Source organism: Scaptodrosophila lebanonensis, unplaced genomic scaffold, assembly GCF_003285725.1.
Source record: "Scaptodrosophila lebanonensis strain 11010-0011.00,11010-0021.00 unplaced genomic scaffold, SlebRS2 tig00000001-arrow-pilon, whole genome shotgun sequence".
NCBI classification, from domain to species: Eukaryota; Metazoa; Arthropoda; class Insecta; order Diptera; family Drosophilidae; genus Scaptodrosophila; species Scaptodrosophila lebanonensis.
This window is the reverse complement of record NW_022060529.1, coordinates 15,738,493-15,756,740: the sequence shown is the minus strand read 5'-3', so window position 1 is coordinate 15,756,740 and position 18,248 is coordinate 15,738,493. Positions and strand designations below refer to the sequence as shown.

The 18,248-nt window shown below is 36.8% G+C and overlaps 3 protein-coding genes across 5 annotated transcripts in view; 2 read left to right on the top strand and 1 right to left on the bottom strand.

Moving 5' to 3' along the window:
• LOC115633569 (AF4/FMR2 family member 4) overlaps positions 1–10,247 on the top strand; it is a 34,860-nt gene extending 24,613 nt beyond the window's left edge. Inside the window, exons 6-8 of the mRNA XM_030531027.1 lie at positions 2,184–2,580; positions 2,654–3,274; positions 9,740–10,247. Of these exons, the coding sequence (XP_030386887.1) occupies positions 2,184–2,580; positions 2,654–3,268 (1,012 nt within the window). The 3' untranslated portion in view covers positions 3,269–3,274; positions 9,740–10,247. The remainder of the gene's footprint in view (positions 1–2,183; positions 2,581–2,653; positions 3,275–9,739) is intronic.
• Positions 10,248–13,663: 3,416 nt separating this feature from the next.
• Positions 13,664–18,191, top strand: LOC115626483. 2 transcript variants are annotated; one of them, XM_030521879.1, is made up of 3 exons: positions 13,664–13,709; positions 13,775–13,844; positions 17,838–18,191. In XM_030521879.1, exons 2-3 carry the CDS (start codon positions 13,802–13,804, stop codon positions 18,164–18,166), a joined length of 372 nt encoding a protein of 123 aa, XP_030377739.1. In that variant the 5' UTR covers positions 13,664–13,709; positions 13,775–13,801; the 3' UTR covers positions 18,167–18,191. The 2 variants fall into 2 exon arrangements, with proteins under 2 accessions (XP_030377739.1, XP_030377732.1); XM_030521872.1 differs by lacking the exons at positions 13,664–13,709; positions 13,775–13,844 and adding exons at positions 14,537–14,825; positions 14,897–14,954.
• On the bottom strand, positions 14,959–17,379 carry LOC115626457 (uncharacterized aarF domain-containing protein kinase 1). Of its 2 annotated transcripts, none has more exons than XM_030521842.1 (3): positions 17,272–17,379; positions 15,473–16,703; positions 14,959–15,406 (listed from the first exon to the last, which is right to left on the bottom strand). In XM_030521842.1, exons 2-3 carry the CDS (start codon positions 16,676–16,678, stop codon positions 15,071–15,073), a joined length of 1,542 nt encoding a protein of 513 aa, XP_030377702.1. In that variant the 5' UTR covers positions 16,679–16,703; positions 17,272–17,379; the 3' UTR covers positions 14,959–15,070. The 2 variants fall into 2 exon arrangements, with proteins under 2 accessions (XP_030377702.1, XP_030377709.1); XM_030521849.1 differs by lacking the exon at positions 17,272–17,379 and adding an exon at positions 16,768–16,880.
• Positions 18,192–18,248: the final 57 nt, after the last annotated feature.

The following is an 18,248-nucleotide window of genomic DNA, read 5'->3' as shown; positions in this document are numbered from 1 at the left end:
CCAGCCCATTAATTTCAGTTATTTCCCTAACCCCAATCAAAGATTAGGCATATGCCGTTATGTAAGTTGTGCACCCGGCTTTGTTGCATTTGAATGCAATCAAAATTATTTGCATTTTTTATGAAGCCATTATTTTTGATTACCACTAGCAGTTAAAACCTGTGCTTTGCATAGTCATTTGCGAAATTGAAAAATTGCACGCGCTCATAAAACTATGCCAATAAATGGTGCGACTCCCGATGGTAAAAGAACAACAGTACTGCCTCATAACGTTGATTAAAATGCAACACACACGCACACACACACATACATACATACTCGCGCAATATTGAAGTACCATAATCATATTTCAATAGCTAACGAGCAGCGGTGTGCGTGTTGCTAACACTATCTATCTATACATGCCATGTACACTTAGAGAAAAGCTGAAAAGGATTCGAGCATTGTTTAATTTGAATGTTTCCGTGTGATGTATTTATTTCGCAATATCAAGCAAGTCATCCGAGCAAATTGCTCAATATAATCGCCATATTTTTATGTATTTTACTTAAACATCTATTGAGTATTTGTATTTTCCAACATTTTACACATTTTAAATAGAGTAGCACCGACGTGCTCAGACAAATTAAAAAAAGTTCTTGACTGTTTGACTAAAATGTGTTCCATTTCTGTTGAGCATTTAAATTGTTGTTATTTCTTTAATCTTAGAATAATGCTCATTTTATCATTAGATAATCTGCATGGAAAGCTTATTTATGTGTGGACAAGCTATTTGTAGGAGAAATTTTCTTTTCAAAACATTTCTTGCTTGTGGCATATACTTGTAGCAAATTTAATTTCAGACTGCAGCAGTAATAACAAAAATTTTGTTTTTAAGAGATAAGTTTTTTTTCGCAATCGATCATAACTTGTTTGGATAAAAAATTCGTGCAAATTATCCAATTGAGCAACATTGTAAACAACATGAATATAATTATAAACTAAAAACTAAAAACCTAAAACTCATTTCGAAATCAAACGTCATTTTAATATTAAAGGTCCATAATCCTTAAATGATTTATAGTTCTGCTCTATAAGAGACGGTTTTGAAAACTTTGGAATACTATGTAATTTTAATATTTTTCCCCTCGTGTACAAGAACACACAAGTGTGCTGTGCTCACGCACGTGCAACGGCAACGGCAATTGCAACTCCTGAACACATTCATGCCACAAGCGCTCAAAAAGTTAACGCCAAAGTTACAATGTCTTTTTTTTCTTTTCTGCTCGTTTACAACACACACACATGTACATGCACGTATACATATGCAAGTTTGCATTTCACAAAGCTAACGACTTTCAAGTGCACAAAGTTGGTCTTTTTGGAAGCTTTCGCCAGTGCCAGCACCAAAGCCCGACATCAACACCAACACAATAACACAAAGATGCAGGACCCCAGCAGTAGTCGGAGCCATATACTCACAGACTTTGTAATGCAGCGCTCCGTTGCCAGGCAATAATTATGTCAAAGCGTGCCTTAAATGCTGTCTTCATGAAAAATTCATTAATTATAAGTTGGCGGCGTTGTCGCTTTGATTTATTAGCGCTTTGTGCGCATTTAATTAGTAACTTTTGCAACGTGCTGCGTCATGTAAAATGCATTTTTGCGCACAGTTTGTAATTGGGTAGGCCAAGAATTTTATGCACATTCAACAACTTCTCACAGCTAGGTTGATGATAACAATGCAGGAGGTTTCGTGAAAAACTAGTGTTAAGTGCAAAGAATTCCTTCAACAATATTGTTAAAGTTTGCTTCACACTTTGCTAGCACTTGCATTTTTTCTCTCTCACTTTTTTCATCTGCAGGGCGCACTGCTTTTAAGCAGTAGATTGGGTGTCTGTTTTAATGTCCTGCATACTCCTTAATATCCCATTAAAATTGGCGTAAAAAAAGTGCAACTACTTAAAATTTAAAATTCGCATGAAATGTATTTTCTCACTGCGCTTAAAAGCATGCTACGCTTTTTCTCGTGCTCTGCGCCTCAATTTACATTTGTATGCGTAGGTGCGTGGGTGTTGTTGGGTGGTATGTGATGGGTTGTTGTTGACTGGGCGTCCGTTTAGTTTGGTTAAAGCAGCCGCAAGGCAGAAACAGTCAACGAGCAATAAAGCCAGCTAAATAAACTTCAATTTTGTTCACGACAGCAATGAGGCGGAGCGGCAAGCCGCATCAACGTTGCCAGCATCATTTGTGGCCCACTCAGCCGTGCAGGAGCGCAACAGCAACAGAAACAACAGCAACAGTTTGAAAAATGGTAACGACAACAATCACGAGGCGACAACGTCAACGATGGAACAGCAAAGCAAATTGAACAATTGGAGCATAAATAATGGCAACAGCAATAGCAACAGCAACAGCAACAAACTAACTAACTATTCACAACAACAACAACAGATGCAGCAACAAGATCAGAATAAACAACAGAAATATAAACAACAGCAGCAAACAGCGAAATCCAGCTACGAACTGTATCAGGAAGCCGCCGACATTTTGGGTCTAAGCTGCACACTCTGTGATAATTGCCGCTGTTTGGACTGTCAGGTACGTATTTGTTACATAAGTGGTTAAGAGCACGCAACCAGAACCTGCCACTTACCTCTTAACTTATTCACAGAGTGGCTACTTTGATTGCGACGATGATGACAGCTATTCGGAGCACTCGCTCATGGACGAATACGATGAGTTCGAACAATACGAGCAATATGATGATTATACATCCGGCCCAATGACTGGCATGGCCATGGTGTTGACAATGCAACAGCAGCGACAGCGACAACAACAACAGCAGGAACACACGACAGGCCATCATGCAAACTGTGATGTCGAACAACAGGACCTGCCGGCCACGTCTGCGTCCTATTCATCTATATGCTATGCTGTTAATTGTCAGCATGAGTGCAACAATGTGTGCATCGATGAGGGTCCGAAAGCCAGCACCAGCACCCCTACCAGCACCAGCAGCAGCCCCAATTCCGACTTACAGGAGGAGGATGCGAGTCAGAGTTGCTTGCTGCCAGCATCAAAGCACAGGACTCCTGATGTTCATGATGGCAAGCATGAGATTGCCATCGATTTTGATTTAATTAACGTAACTAGCAGCCAAGTGCTGGAAAATTGTGAAACGTTCAATGATTTGAGTCTGTTGGATGTGAAACAGCAACACCAGCACCACCACCAGCAGCAGCAGCAGCAGCAGCAAGGAAGACAACACGTGGAACCATTAACGTAAAGTGAGGTAAATGCATAATATTTTCTAGCAAAATGAGTTAATGTGTCAGTCTATGGCTTGCTGAGTGCAAGTCGTTAGTTGATGATATTAAGTATACGTTAGGTCGATAATGCACTAAATAGCAAAGCTCGAAAGCTTATTGTGCCAGCTTCTGAATTCCAATGCAATAGAATGCTTTTAGCAACCTTAAGCAATGGTTGTTAATTTTTAGTGAAAATGAGAAATTCCCTCTTAAAAAGTAGAGTTCTTTATAAGTAATAGAAGATCTCTAAACCTCTTGTGCTCATTAATAGTTTAATACATATTTAAAGTGAAAGAAATGTTTGCGACATAAACTAGGCATACATTAAAGCCGAAAACAATATGTAAAACACATTCAAATCGACCATGATAGAAGCACCGAATAAATCGAATCGACAAAATTCTTGCATCATACCCAAACAGTTCTATTTTAAAAGTAATTATTTATAGTGCGGACCTCGCAATAAAACCAGATAACGATTTGAAATCTCACAGCACAGCAAAGCGCATCAAATTGAATTTTATATAAAACCAGAAAGCCGCCGCTGAGTTGGCAATGCACAAATGTCATGCTGCGCCCAGCAGAGTCGGGCAAAAGTGGCGCCACTGCGAGAACCACTGGCAGTGGTAAATGACCATCGGGCTGGTCATTTTATTGCAATTGTTTTTATAGACGGTTGTTTTTCCCCCCCAAACCCATTTGTATTCGGTTTTGGCAAGCTGCATACAAAGTGAGGCCAGTGCTAACAAATTTTGATTTTGTATACTACAAACACAAAAGCAATTTCCATATTTTACGAGTACAAAGAAATATGCGAAACATTTTTACATTTCAGGCTGCACTTTTTTGATCGCACAAATGCATTTCCGAAGAAATTAAATGAAAAAAAAAATTCAAATTCAAATTGAATGATAGCAAACAATAAAATATTCATTGCCGCTATAGGAGCACAAGCAAATGCTTAAAGTCTCATTGGGTTTGGCCAAATGAAATTTAAAGCGCTCGGTAAATCCACGAAAGTGAAAAATGACTGAACAAGCGACAGGGCAATAAATAGACGGCATACGTAAGGCCCAACTAAGCCTAAGGGCTCAATGGAGCAATGCGAGTATGTGTGCGTGTGAATGCCGCCGTAATCTTCGTCGAAGTGCATTTGCTACACACACTCGCATACACACACACACACCAACATCAAGTGCACGCCTTCGATTTTTCCAGCTGTGCGCCCAGCATACTAAACAGCAGCAGCGCACTGTTACTTAAAGCCCAGAAGCCGGAGCAATGCGAAACAAGTTGCCTGTGTCTGCGTCTATGTCCCAGCCAGCTCTAGCCTTGTGGGCACTTTGCCAAGCGGGCACTAAATTGCATAAGCGCCCGCCAAGTGCCAGCACGCAGCAAAGACAAAGCTTAAGACGAGTACAAAAAATTGTGCAGATAACTTTCCAACAATGAGCAAAAAATGTTCATGCATATTACCAAGTATGGGGCAGGAGGGCAGCCATTTGAGTCAATGTAGTGGAAGGGCGAAAGCAACGTTAATATTAATGAGAATCCCTTATTCTAGTAATTTCAAGAAAAAGTAGGACATTTTAAGCCTCTGCACTAAACAATTGTGTTACATTTCCCTTATTAACACGAAACATAATATACTCGAAGAGAGAAAGCAAGGGGAGGGGGAAGGGTGAACTATACTGTTGGGAATGTACGTATATAATACTTAGAATCATTAAAGCATTAAGAAATTTATATATTATGGCTAAAACAGTCGGTGGTTTTGTCTGTATTAATGAAAAAATTTAAATATCTACATACTTAGCTATGCCAAAAAATTTAGATTGCGGGCTCACAAAAATCTAGAAAAAAACAAATCTTTGTATCAGTTTTAAAAATAAGTGTAGCCCACCCATAAATTCACATTTTGAAAATAATATTTACAAAAATTAACTTCTTTCTTTTCATATTTTAACTAAATTTAGTACCTTAATATGCCCATAAATCTACTCATCCAAAAATTTTAAAAATTTATATATTATGGCTAAAACAGTCGGTGGTTTTGTCTGTATTAATGAAAAAAATTAAATATCTACATACTTAGCTATGCCAACAAATTTAGATTGCGGGCTCACAAAAATCTAGAAAAAAACAAATATTTGTATCAGTTTTAAAAATAAGTGTAGCCCACCCATAAATTCACATTTTGAAAATCATATTTACAAAAATTAACTTCTTTCTTTTCATATTTTAACTAAATTTAGTACCTTAATATGCCCATAAATCTACTCATCCAAAAATTTTAAAACTTACTTAGTTCTAAAAAGAAATTAAGCAATGAATTTTCAGAATATTTTTTAAATAATAATTCTCAGCTCCACCGTGATAAAGTATGAATAGCTGAATCGATTAAAAGTTTGCCAGAATCTGTGCATATCAGGAAATTTGGCAAAACTAATATTTAATTGGAGCGCTTATCACTTCTACATTTATCCGCTAGTTTCCATTTCTGTCTAAAACAGGAGGCAATAATTTTGCATTGCATACTTTTAGGCACCAACTGCAGATAAGTTGAAGTTTTTCAATTTACCACGAGTACACACACACACATACACATACAGCTACAAAACTAAGTGCAATTGCCGTTAAATTCGAAACCACTAGACGCCCACTGGAGACCACGCCCACACCGCCTTGTCGCTGCCACTGAACAGGGCTGCTTAATGATGCTTGATTTAATTAATGCCGCATTACCTACGCGACTGCAGGCCAGACTAAAACAGGACCAAAGCAAAATGGCAGCCAAAGCGCCACTTGGGAATGTCGCAATTTGAAATTGTAAGGGTAGCTTACACACACACACAGACACAGAGACACACAGACGGAGAGCCACAGACGTACATCGAAGCATTTGCTGATGATAATTTATAACGTTTTGGCTGCCCAAAGGGGTTTCAAGCGCACACATTTTCGTTTGAAAGTAAATAAATAAATATTTGCTTTGGTATTATTTTACAGCACAACTGTGCGTGTGTGTGTGTCTGTGAAAAATACCAAACAATACAAATTGTTGACAATACATGCTGTTTGCTTGGCAGATTTGGTCGCTTCCTCTACCTCGACCGCCTCATTTACTGCTCCTTCTGCGGCCTCGGACGACTTTTAGAGACAATGACGAAATGGCAAATTAAGGTCCGTTAAAGCAAATCAGCGCATGTGACTGAAAAAGTCACAGTCGTTCATCCTCCGTACTGAATGGTGGCCACAGCCCACAGCCAAAGGCGTCAATGCTCATTTCCGTCGACATATTTTCATTTCCTTTTTACTTTGGCTGTTTTTTTTTTGTGCTTTATTTTTTGCCTCCCTGCTTCCTTTGCCTTATTACTGCAAGGATTTTGCAAATGGCAGCAGCTACCGTTACATGGCAGCATTCAGCGTCCGACGTAAATTGTAATTCATTAAACTTTATTGTTCAACATTTTCCACTTGCTCGACGCTTGTAACTTTGACCTCTTTTAATAAAGCGGTTTTCCCTTGCCGCCCAGCCCCTTCCCCACACTACACTGTTTCGCTCAACTTTGGTTTTTTGTGTGTTTACTGTTAAATGAGAACTTAAAGCGACAGGAAGGCCTCATTTATAGCCCGTGAAATGGAGGCAGCTCGGATCAATTCAGCCTTGCCAATATTTGGCAGCATCTTAAATTTGTAATTAAAATTTCAAATTCAAAACGCAACCAACGCACAACTATGTATCCAAGTACAAAGCCACCCGCCTACCTACTCCGGCAAAGCAAGCAAGACCATGTCTTCAATTGTATTTTGCCCTAATTACAAATTATAATAAGTCTTAACAGTCTGTGTTTGCATATAACGTGGATTTTCTTTTGCTAAGTACGGCATATTTTATAAGCGGAGCAGAAAACAGCAATATTTGCGAAATTTATTAGGGAAATTATTCAAAAAGTTTTTCAGTGTGTTGTGTTTTATCAAATGTTCAACAATAATAAAACTTAAACTCAAACCCCCCACCCAAAGACGTGCAATTAATTTTACTTAACATTCATGGCGAAATGAGGCACGTTTCGATAATGAAAACCGCAATGCCTCACAGATACAGACATACACACACACACATACGCATTCACTAATTGTGCTAACAACTTGATTCCAGTTGAATGAATTCCAACAAGCGGCGGCCACAAAGTCAACCCAAGCCCAAGCAGCCTGCTCTAAAATTTGCACCACATAAAAGCACAAAAAGTTTTATTACAGTTTTAACACTTTATACACATACACACAAGCACACTAACACACACACATACATACGTACACACGCAAATTCCGCCATGGGTAGAGCTTCCAAAAAGTATGCTATCTAATTGTTAAAGCATTAAGCAAAAGCCACAAATGTGTGCATGTGTGAGTAACTCCCCTGTAGTTCGATGGACCGAAGGCAGGCACATCAATTCTTTACAATATTTCATCTGAAGATAAACGCCATGATTAGAATTGCCGTTTATTTTGTAAGAAATTATGATCTTCTGTAAACTGGCAGGCTGACTGACCAAGCTTTATTAATATCCAGCAACCAAAAACTGATTCAATCTGCATAATCTGTTTTTTTAATATAATAGAAATGAAAAAAACGTATTTTTTAGAACCAATTTCTTTGCACAAGCAACTCTTTTTTGTGCTTCTTAGCATTTAACAAATTACACTGAAAAATGAAAGCAATATAAATGACTTTTCAAGTAAAATAAGTCAAATTTGTTGCCTTGCAGTGATTAAGGAATTAAAGATAGTCATCGTGCCAAGCGATTGAATCTGGCAAATGTACTGCTACGATGATTAAACTCTTTCTACAAATAATTCCGTCGCATAATTGGAAAACCAGCAGAACTGCAGGGGATTGCTCTTTCTCTGTCCCAGTCACATGCTATTTAAATTAGTTTTGTGTGGTTGAAAAATCAACGCTCGGCTCGTCTGGTCTAGTTTCATAAATTTGAATTTCAAATTTAATACAACCCACACATACACACACACACAATCACTCGTACACACACACGCGTGATATAAAATACAGCGCAAAGTAAGTTTCGTCTATGTACCAAGCTACAAAGTTGAATCCTTATGCAAATTGATTTGTGCCGTGTTTCTGTAACAATTCCTACAGTTTACCTTACAAAGTAAGTGTGTATGTGTGTGTGTGCATGCGGGTGTTTACTTTGTCGCTGCCTGTTTGATTAAGGCTTTATATGTTTGACATTTCAGTTTACATTGTAAACACAAAATCAACACATAACTATTATTAACAAGCAGCCCAAACTTTGCCTATTCATTAATTAAAACTTCACCTGCGCTCACATTGTTCTGTAAATAGAAACTGTCGTTTATATAAATATATTTATATTGCCTATAAATAGCATATTTAATAATTAATTAAATAAAGGTATTTAATACTCTGAAGATATGGATTGATATGTATTTATTCAAACATTTTTGAAAAATGTAAAAACATTTAGTTTTAGAGCTATATTTAATGTTGTAATTTGGATACCGGTTGTTGCAAAATTCGACACGGGAGTGGGGTAAAATTACGGCTAAAATAAGCAAAATATGGGATAAATGTTTTACTCAAAATTTCAAAAATTAGTCTATGTTTGGAAACGAAGAGCTTTGTGTTGTAAAAAAGCTACTAACTACAAATTACAATATTTCGTTTTAGTTTTAAATAATGTTCGACTCTCATTATATAATACTTCTGAGGTTAAGGCGAAGTATAGTCTGCCACGTAGCGGAGAGATTTGTGCATTTTTTTATTAAGTTACTCTGGTTTTATAGTGGTTTGTTTTCGCTTGTTCCGACAAGATTTTTTAAATAATTAAGGGAGTACAAACATCAATGAGGTTAAGAAAGCTGTTAACCCTTTTAATAATTTCCTCCAATTCCTTTCTTTAAAAATAATTGGTCTGTTAAGGTTTGCAATCGTTCTAACTCTATTTCCAACTAAAATAACTAACGTTGGGATTTAAAATCAATGGCTATTCTCTATTTGTTGTATGGAAAGAAAGTGTTATGTAAGTAATTGTGTATATTACTTCAATTTAAATGGAATTGCCTTTAAAAATCATAATTTAAACACCCTCACACATACATACAATGAAAGCAGAAGACATGACAGCTTTTTTACGCAAAAAGTTCCTATGAATATTTTATGAGGAAAAATCACATTTGCTTGACTTCTCCGTCTGTAAGGAGCAGTAAAATGAAAAACATAATAACACGCATATATGTGTGTATATTTATGTGTATATACATGTATATATGTGTGTTTAAGGCATTTAAATGAATTCTGTTTTATGATTTTTACGCAACACTTGTTATGCAGTTATGCATTGCCAATTGCATATAAATATTTCATGAAACCACAATTTAATAATTTTTTTCTCTCTTTACAGTTCCCAGAGGCATTTCGACTATTTAAACATTTACCATACACACACACATACACAAATACATACGAAATGAACGTCAAAAACAAACAAAGCTTCATCATAGACAGCTAATTAAATTAAAACTACAAAAGCCCATGAATGGATCTGACACCTTGCCATTAGTTGGGGCAACATCAAATATATAGCCTATTCCTACGCAAAGGGAAAACTAGTATTATTTGCTTTTCATTTTGATTTTCGTTTAAATTCAACATGCCAAAGTCCCACTAAACAAATACTGCAGATTTGCAAACAATTACAGCCCGAGGCTTAATTCGGCATCCGTAGAATAAAATGCGGAAATGAAATGGCATTAAAGTTACGCTCAAAAGGATGGTGAAAGAAAAATAATGTACGTAGCAACATTTCATATACTATATATATAGATAGTTACAGTTAATTGCGCACAGACGTGTCATCATGATTAAGTATGGTAAAAGAATTAATTACAATTTAAAATGCAAATTGTATGGGCGACCCATTAATAATAATTAAATATTCACGACCATTTACATACAAAAGCAGTGAATAAGAGCCCCAATAATATAAATGAATTACAGCAAAGCGTGATTATTGTTTTAAAAAAAAAACTGCATAGCAAATAGAGGCAATTAAAAAGAAACTTTCATTAAGTTCATTTAAAATTAATTGACATGTTTCCAAATGAAATGCAAGGCTAAACATAATGTATTTGCTACTTTTTCAAACAATGCTATCTTTTGTGTTTAGTTTTTTTTTTTTTTTTTTGCTGAGCATGTGAAATTTATTATAACTATAGGGTATACAAGTGAACTCAAAAAAAAACAACTGTGCCAACTTACGTAAAGTACGAATGTGTAAATTAATTTAACAATTAGGCAATTTATTGTAATTGATTATAATTTCACATAAATTGCAGCTAATTACTAGCTAAGAGTATATTATGAAATCTACATAACAGTAAAATTATATGCATACGTATGTAATGGAATGCGATTAAATATTTAAACAGTTGATGTCAGTAATAAAAACTAAAACCAATCTCTGTGTTGTGTCAAAAATGACTTTTAATTTATTTAAATCAATCACACAATAATACAGAAAAGATAACAGTTTATGCATATAGTTGTTTGTTTATTACAAAACGTGTTTAGAGGAAGCTACAAGGATGGAAAATTATTTAATCATTTACTGGAAATACCTTAAAGCATAGAAAACATAACAAAACCTACGCATTTCTTATTAATTACGAAGGCATTCAACGCAAACAAAATTTCTACAAAAGCCTCAATGATAATATTATGATAACAATTTAAAATAGAAAGCGCAAAAGTAGAGACAAGCTGAAGTAGAGACTTACTCTTTGTATGCAACATATATAAGTATGCTGGTAAGTGGGTTTAGTTGAGTAACATATATCATTGATTCAATATCTGAGTTCGATGTTTAATGCCTGCAATGCTTTACTTGATATCAATAACTTTCCATTTTCATCCCCAGACAAATAATACCCAGCTGCATTATCGTTGATCGTTTTCGTGTAGATGTCTATAATAATATTCAAATTTTCGTTTAAAGTTTCTAGTAATTCGCAGTTCGCCCCGTATATTTGACTTTTCGGTAAATAAACCTTAAAAATTTTGCATTTTTGGAAAGCAAAAATAGGTGTACGAAATGTGTACAAAAGGTTTCCAGCAAGCGCGCACTCCTGTTTTTCATTTGGGAAATAATTAGTAGACAGATTAATAATTCAAATTGCATACTAAAAATCATGGTCTGTAATCATTATTATTATTATTTTGTTATTATAATACAATGATTGATTTTGAGTTTTACTTTTCAACTTAACTAATAATCATTATTTTTTGAGCAAAAATAAAAATTTCATTAAATGATTATTCTTTAACAAACCTCATTTTGCAAATTACCCTGCCTTTTTCAGAACGACTAAGAACAAAATGTATATACTATAATGTTATTGCTATAAATAATAAATAATAATAAGCAAGACACCCCTATAGTACAGTTTTGGGCTAAAAAAAATACTTTCAGGCAAAATTACAACTTGAGTTTTATTTTTGATAAAATAAATAAAACTCAAAGAATAATCATTATTTAATCCGTTTTAATTTTTTTTTCTCAAAAACACTTATTATTGGTTAAATTGTAAAGTAAAAATCAAAATTATTCATTCAATTTTGAGAAAATGAATCAAATTTAAAATGTTTAAATCATGATGAAAATGCATAGATAATCCCCTAACAAGGATATTAGTGAATTCCTCGATTTCTCAAAGTTATTATAAGTGAATGATAATTATTTGCGATTCTTGGTAATAATCTTTTTACGATGACTTGTCATGACCTCCAAAAATTTAACTTATTGGTTAAAATTGAATAAAATTTAACATGTTTAAATCATGATGAAAATGCATAGATAATCCCCTAACAAGGATATTAGTGAATTCCTCGATTTCTCAAAGTTATGAATGAAAAATATTTTTACGATTGACTTGTCATGACCTCCAAAAATTTAACTTATTGGTTCTGAAGATATTTGCCTTCCTGACCATGACTTAAAATGAGGCCCTATTTTTCTTATTGGATGTACAAATAATTGATATACATTTTCAACTACAAGGTCTTAATGTCATTACGGCGAAATGTATAGATATATGTGTCTGACACGATGTGGCATCGATACGAAGTGGAAGTGGAAGAGCAAGCCTCTAATAAAATAAAGGAAGCCTTTAATGTTGAAACTGGAAAGTGTTAAAAGCGAATGTGAAAATGAGTATAAAGTGTAAAGATTAGATGCTAGGAGAAAAACTTAGGCATCAAGTTGCCAAATTAATGTTGCTTCGTAATTCAAGTTGGCATAGCACGCATTTCAATTCTGCGCACAATGCCATAAAATCCGCGTAGCTTAATTTAAGCCCAACTGGCATGCGAGCTGTCTTTTTCAACTTGATGCGTGGCTATCAAGTTTCCACATGCCCCACACACACACACACACACACACAAATACACAGGCGTTATCAGTGCAGTTCTAAGCCAGGCAAAAGGATTAAAAAATTGTGTGTTGCAGTCACGCTCTCATTATTCGCAAGCACAGTGAACTCTTGCGAAAACAGAAACGAAACAAAAGAGATTCAGTTGACACATTTGCACTTGACTCGGTCAAGGTGATCGGCAAGATATAGTATACTAGATATGTATAACAACAAAATGCTTGTCAACAACTCGACCAGACACCAGATCAGTCACCTGGCATCGCATCATTCCTGAACCTAATGCGTGTATAATTACCGACCAACCAAAAGTCACATATATACGATAATTTACGTACTGGTATTATACGAGTATGGAGTGATGTGGGCATGTCTAACGGCACCTTTACTCTCAATATTTGTTGTGGTTGGCGTCGTTTTTGATAACACAACAACTGCAATCTCCCCATTGAAGTTGCGCGATAAGAAGCAGAGAGATTGTTCGGAATGGGCGTCGGCATTAAATTCCTCTCGTAGTTGGTAACTAACTCTGGCCTGGTTTAAAAGTGTTGCAAAAGCTTCGACAATGTTTCATTAGAATGCTTTCTCTAAATACGTGATATGCAACTTGAATTGAAACGGTGATTTTTTTATTTTTTAATATCACCATGACTTTGGCATTAAAAAGCAATTAATATCTTAGCCATATCTTATCTCAGTAAAACCCTCTCAGTGGGAAAGTGAATCAGAAAACGAAAATATAAAAAAATAGCCGCGTTTAAAAAGTGTTAGTTCACAAAGTAAATAAACAAACTACATACACACATATGCACATAGATATATGTATTTGTATATAAAATTAAAGAAAAAGAGAAACAAAATTATAAAACCTACGTTGACATGGATGATCTCGGCGCCGTCCTTATAGCCTTGGCAATAATTTGCTTTGCCATTTTCTTTATTCGAGTGAGTTTTCTGTAGATTTCTAGACATTCGAGTCCCGATCACGGCGGCATCTATTATACTTACAGATTGCTTTGATAAATTATCGTTCCTATATGTTGTCGCGACATCTCAAACACTTGCTCGAAGCTGAACAAGGTGAGTGTAAATACACAAATGTGGCTATTAAAGTGATACATAAAAGTAAACGCACTCGGCCAGAGCCCTGCAAATCAGTCATGAATCATGTGGCCATATTTTTGTATCTATAAGTTATTGTATCTTATCTATTTTGCGCACACATCTATCAGTGTACTTCATTAGATAAAATTCACCTTCGGTTTGCAGAAATCGTAGGCTGTCTAAGCCCAGGCTAGGCATTACCTTTTTGTTTCATTATCAGCAAACGATTACAAAATAAATACTAGATATGTATTTCTACGCAAATATTTGTAACTAAATGTGCGCGTGCACTCAGAGAAAATAGAAAACTCTATTAAAATTGTAAGGGAGTTGTGCCTATGTAAAGAATTGATTTGGAACTGCAAATATAAAAATGACATTTTTTCTGAAATGAATAACTTGTGCGAATATAAGATATATAAGGCATTGATTGATTGATTATTGATTATACTGAGGACCTATGCATATTATTTATAATTCCATACGCATTCTATTTATATATAAGATTGTTACTGAGGTGAGCAAAAATGTTCTTAGTGTAAATATGTATATATACATACATTATGATCGCACCAGGCCATCAATTTTGCCTTTGACTTCATGTCCAGTCAGTATATTAAAACAAATTGGCCAACACGGGCGTTTCGTGGTAATTGAATGCGAATTCAATTCTAGTAGAAAATCGCAAAACAAACGACATAACCGGGTCCAAATATAACAGTTGAAATGGCTTCTACGGTCGTGGATGTAACCACCACAGTTGCCTCAACTGTGAGCACCACGACCACAGTGGAACCTCTGCAGATCATAACCAACAATAATAGTGTTATATTTAATTACCCATGGACAACTGAAGCAACAATATACGATTGGGACTACTACTACTATCCAGTCTGGGTATACTGGGCAGTGTTTGTATTCGTTTTTATTATAGTTTTCCCACTAATTGTCACCTTGGTAAGGTTCATTAGTTCTTCTTCACTTACATAGCTATCCGTGCTAACAACGATTCATATTTTTATGTATAGTCTGCGCGGCGTCGACGTCAAATGACTGAGCGAGCAATAATTTTGCAAAGACAACAAGGTAATTGTAGAAACGTACCTCAAATTTGTACTTTAATAAATAATCCCAGCTCAAACAAATCCCTAGCATTGCACAACCAAAGAAATTACATCTAGCTTTGAAATAAAATTGAGGTCCTATAAAACCTCTTTGAGTGCCGTTAGGAAGCCAAAGTTGATTAGGCCCAGGTACAGATAGTAGATGTTCAATTTGAATAGTTCCCAGCGTTCGCGAAACAGCAGTCGCCAGCGTTGTGTCTGTTTAAGTTCCCGCTTCTCTGCATAGGACGACTGCACACAACACTTGGACATGACCCAGAAGGCGGTCATGCGATTCTGTGTGCCAAGTGTAGACTCAATGCCGCGTATTAGGTCGTTGGTCTTAAGTATGAGCAACATCTGGCGATCGACCTGTTCCAGCACGTCCGAAATGTGAGGTAACACCAGCGATGTGTTGTTCTGCAACGTATTTTTCTGCAAAAATACAACAAATGTGTGATTTTTAAAATGAAGGCAATTACAATCCTTGGATAAGCTTACCTCCGCCTTGGAATACTTGACTTTGTTGATGCCCTGCAGCAGTGTCTCCCAGGGCCGTCCAGTCACCATGCAAGCGAATAGGCCGTACAGATCACCCTTGATGCCCAGATTTGCGCTGTGCTTACGCATTGCTTGTCGATCGACGTTCAGTATACTTAACCAAAGGTTGGAGTACTCATAGCGAAATTTGTCACTTAAGTTTGCATAAAGTCCATGATCCAGTAGAATGATTTCCACATTGTGCTTGGGTGTCCGACGCACAAGTATGTTGCCAGGATGCGGATCACTGTGCACAAAGCCAGTTGAGAATATCATTTCCGAATAGAGTTTTCCGATTTTATTGGATACTGCAATCGGGTCAATCTTGTGCTGTTTAATGTAATCCAAGTCTGTCACGTGGCCACCTTCCAGATACTCCATTACCAGGACGCGTGCTGTGCTTAAGTGCCAGTATATTTTAGGAACACGCAGCCAAGTATACTTTTCAAATTGCTTAGCCACCTTCTCGGCGTTGCGACCCTCATTAAGAAAGTCCAACTCGATGGGCAGATTCTTTTTCGACTCCTCGACCAACCATTGTATCTTGAAGTCAGGAAATATGCGCGCCAACACTTTCACAGCCAGTTCCATGGTCTTCATGTCCACTCGTGAGTTGCCCTTCACATAAGGATGCTGCACTTTAACGGCGACCACCTCACCCGTTTTCAGGCGAGCTTTATGCACCTGAGCTAGTGATGCTGTACCGAGGGGCTCCCGCTCGAAGTTATCGAATATGTCCTCTGGATTGCATTTCAAATCCTGGCGTATCACTTTGTATAGATCCTCGATGGGATTTTGCGGCGCATCTGAGTGCAAAACTTTCATAGTCTGCACAAACTCCTTCGGCAGCAAATACTCCAGTGCGCCAATATGCTGGCCAACCTTAATGTAGACTCCCTTATTGGTGCATATCAGCTGCAACAGCTTCTCAGCGGCTAATTTGTGCGCTCGACTCTTCTCGGCCTTATACTCCGGCGTCGTTTTATCCCACTCTCGATAGTAAAGCTCCCGTTTATACGTGAGGACGACGTCGACAACGGCAGCGGCGGAGCGGGACAATCGCACAATGCCCAGTGAATTAACATCATAATCATTGGTATGCAGACTCAGTCCCGTGCTCACAAGACCCGCCCCGAGGGCACTATAGCCGAGCACGCGTCGCAACATTTATGGCACAAACTGCACGGGTCGGCTACAAAGACAAGATTGTTTTACATTATTTTAAGGGCGTAGATTCGACGCGCTAACATACATACGAGTACATAGACATGTATGTATATACGAACATACATATGTGCATGTTTACAGAGAAATGTGCGGTGAAGCGTTAAGTCAACAGGTTGTCGAATGTCTTTAGTGTCAATTTACGCGCTGTTGTGTTGCCATGCTTAACCTTTCGCAATTATGTTCCCTAACAATTACTGACGATCTTGCTTTAAAAATGCAACGTAAAGTAACCAACCAAAAAAAAAAATCATGATTTTTCCGTGCTGATTCCGCACTTTTTATTTGTCGCTCATGATTGTGGCTTTCCTAGTAGAAGAATTTGAAAACCTGTTGCACTCTTCGTACAGCTTTGTAAGTAGCTGTGAACGCTTTTGAACTCCCAATTAACTAATTTATTATCGCAAACGAAACTTTCACCTTTTCGATGACGCGTCACCAAAACGAATTTTAATGTTTGCGCTCCCCTATTACATAAAAACATACACACAAATGACTAATGTGGTCACCAAACGTAATCAAACAATTTCGCTTACAATATCTGCGCGCACGTTAGTTTGGCGCCAAGGCCTTTTTCACTCTAAGTATTTGAAATGTATTTAGTCAAGTTAGTCTACGATTTGTGACACGATCAGCTGTTCGATGTCGTCACACGCAAAATCAACATACCTTGGAATGCAACGTGCGAGCGCCAACGAGTAACTGACCAGTAAGTGCCAGCTGACATGCTGCCGCTAGCTGTGTTTAATGCGCACTCGCTGTGAACTGTAACTGAAAAATAATTTTAAATTTAAATGAAAGCAATTCTCTTCGGCAAAGTTCAAGTTGGTTTTAATAAAATTCCAATATTTAACAACAACAAAAATCCATTTGAGCAAACTTGATGCTGACTGGTTTATTTAGGAAGTGCGCGTAAACCTTCCCGGTAAAATTGTTGGTAGAACCTTCTTTCACAATGGTTTATGTGTTGATTATAAAGGTACAAATCAAATATTGGGAACAGATTTACAAATGCGCGCCGAAATACCGATTTACCAAACTATGCCACAACTACATATCAACTTTTTTTCAATTCGTGTTTCAATTTTTTAAATTCTTACAGCACGGCGACAAATGGAGATAACGATAAGCAATAATAACAATGTTAACGGTCCCCCTGGCGTTGGAAACGGGGTTGTCATGAGCAACGAACACACTGTCAGCAAAAATTTGGACTTGCCCCCAACATACGATGAGGTTGCCCTGAACAGCGACAGCAAACAATTTAATCCAGCCCTTTGCAATGACGGATCCACGCTCACTATTGCAACTAACTTGGAGTGCAGTAATCCCAATTTGACTGAAGGATATGGAGAACCACCAGCTTACGTGCCACCTAGCACAATGAGCACAACAGTTGTTGTGAATAATAGTAATATGCCAATAGTTTAGAGCTGGCCATCTGTTTTGTAAACCACTAAAAAATTTATGCTTTTTCACACCATTATTTAATATTTATAGTTAATAATACATC

Bases quoted from the DNA above. Each gene is read 5' to 3' on its own strand.
- LOC115626483 (XM_030521872.1), top strand. From the start codon at position 14,595: ATGGCTTCTACGGTCGTGGATGTAACCACCACAGTTGCCTCAACTGTG. The intron at 14,826-14,896 runs GTAAGGTTCATT...TTTTATGTATAG, and splicing joins TCCCACTAATTGTCACCTTG to TCTGCGCGGCGTCGACGTCA. The intron at 14,955-17,837 runs GTAATTGTAGAA...AAATTCTTACAG, and splicing joins AATTTTGCAAAGACAACAAG to CACGGCGACAAATGGAGATA.
- LOC115626457 (XM_030521842.1), bottom strand. From the start codon at position 16,678: ATGTTGCGACGCGTGCTCGGCTATAGTGCCCTCGGGGCGGGTCTTGTG. The intron at 15,407-15,472 runs GTAAGCTTATCC...GTATTTTTGCAG, and splicing joins TCAAGTATTCCAAGGCGGAG to AAAAATACGTTGCAGAACAA.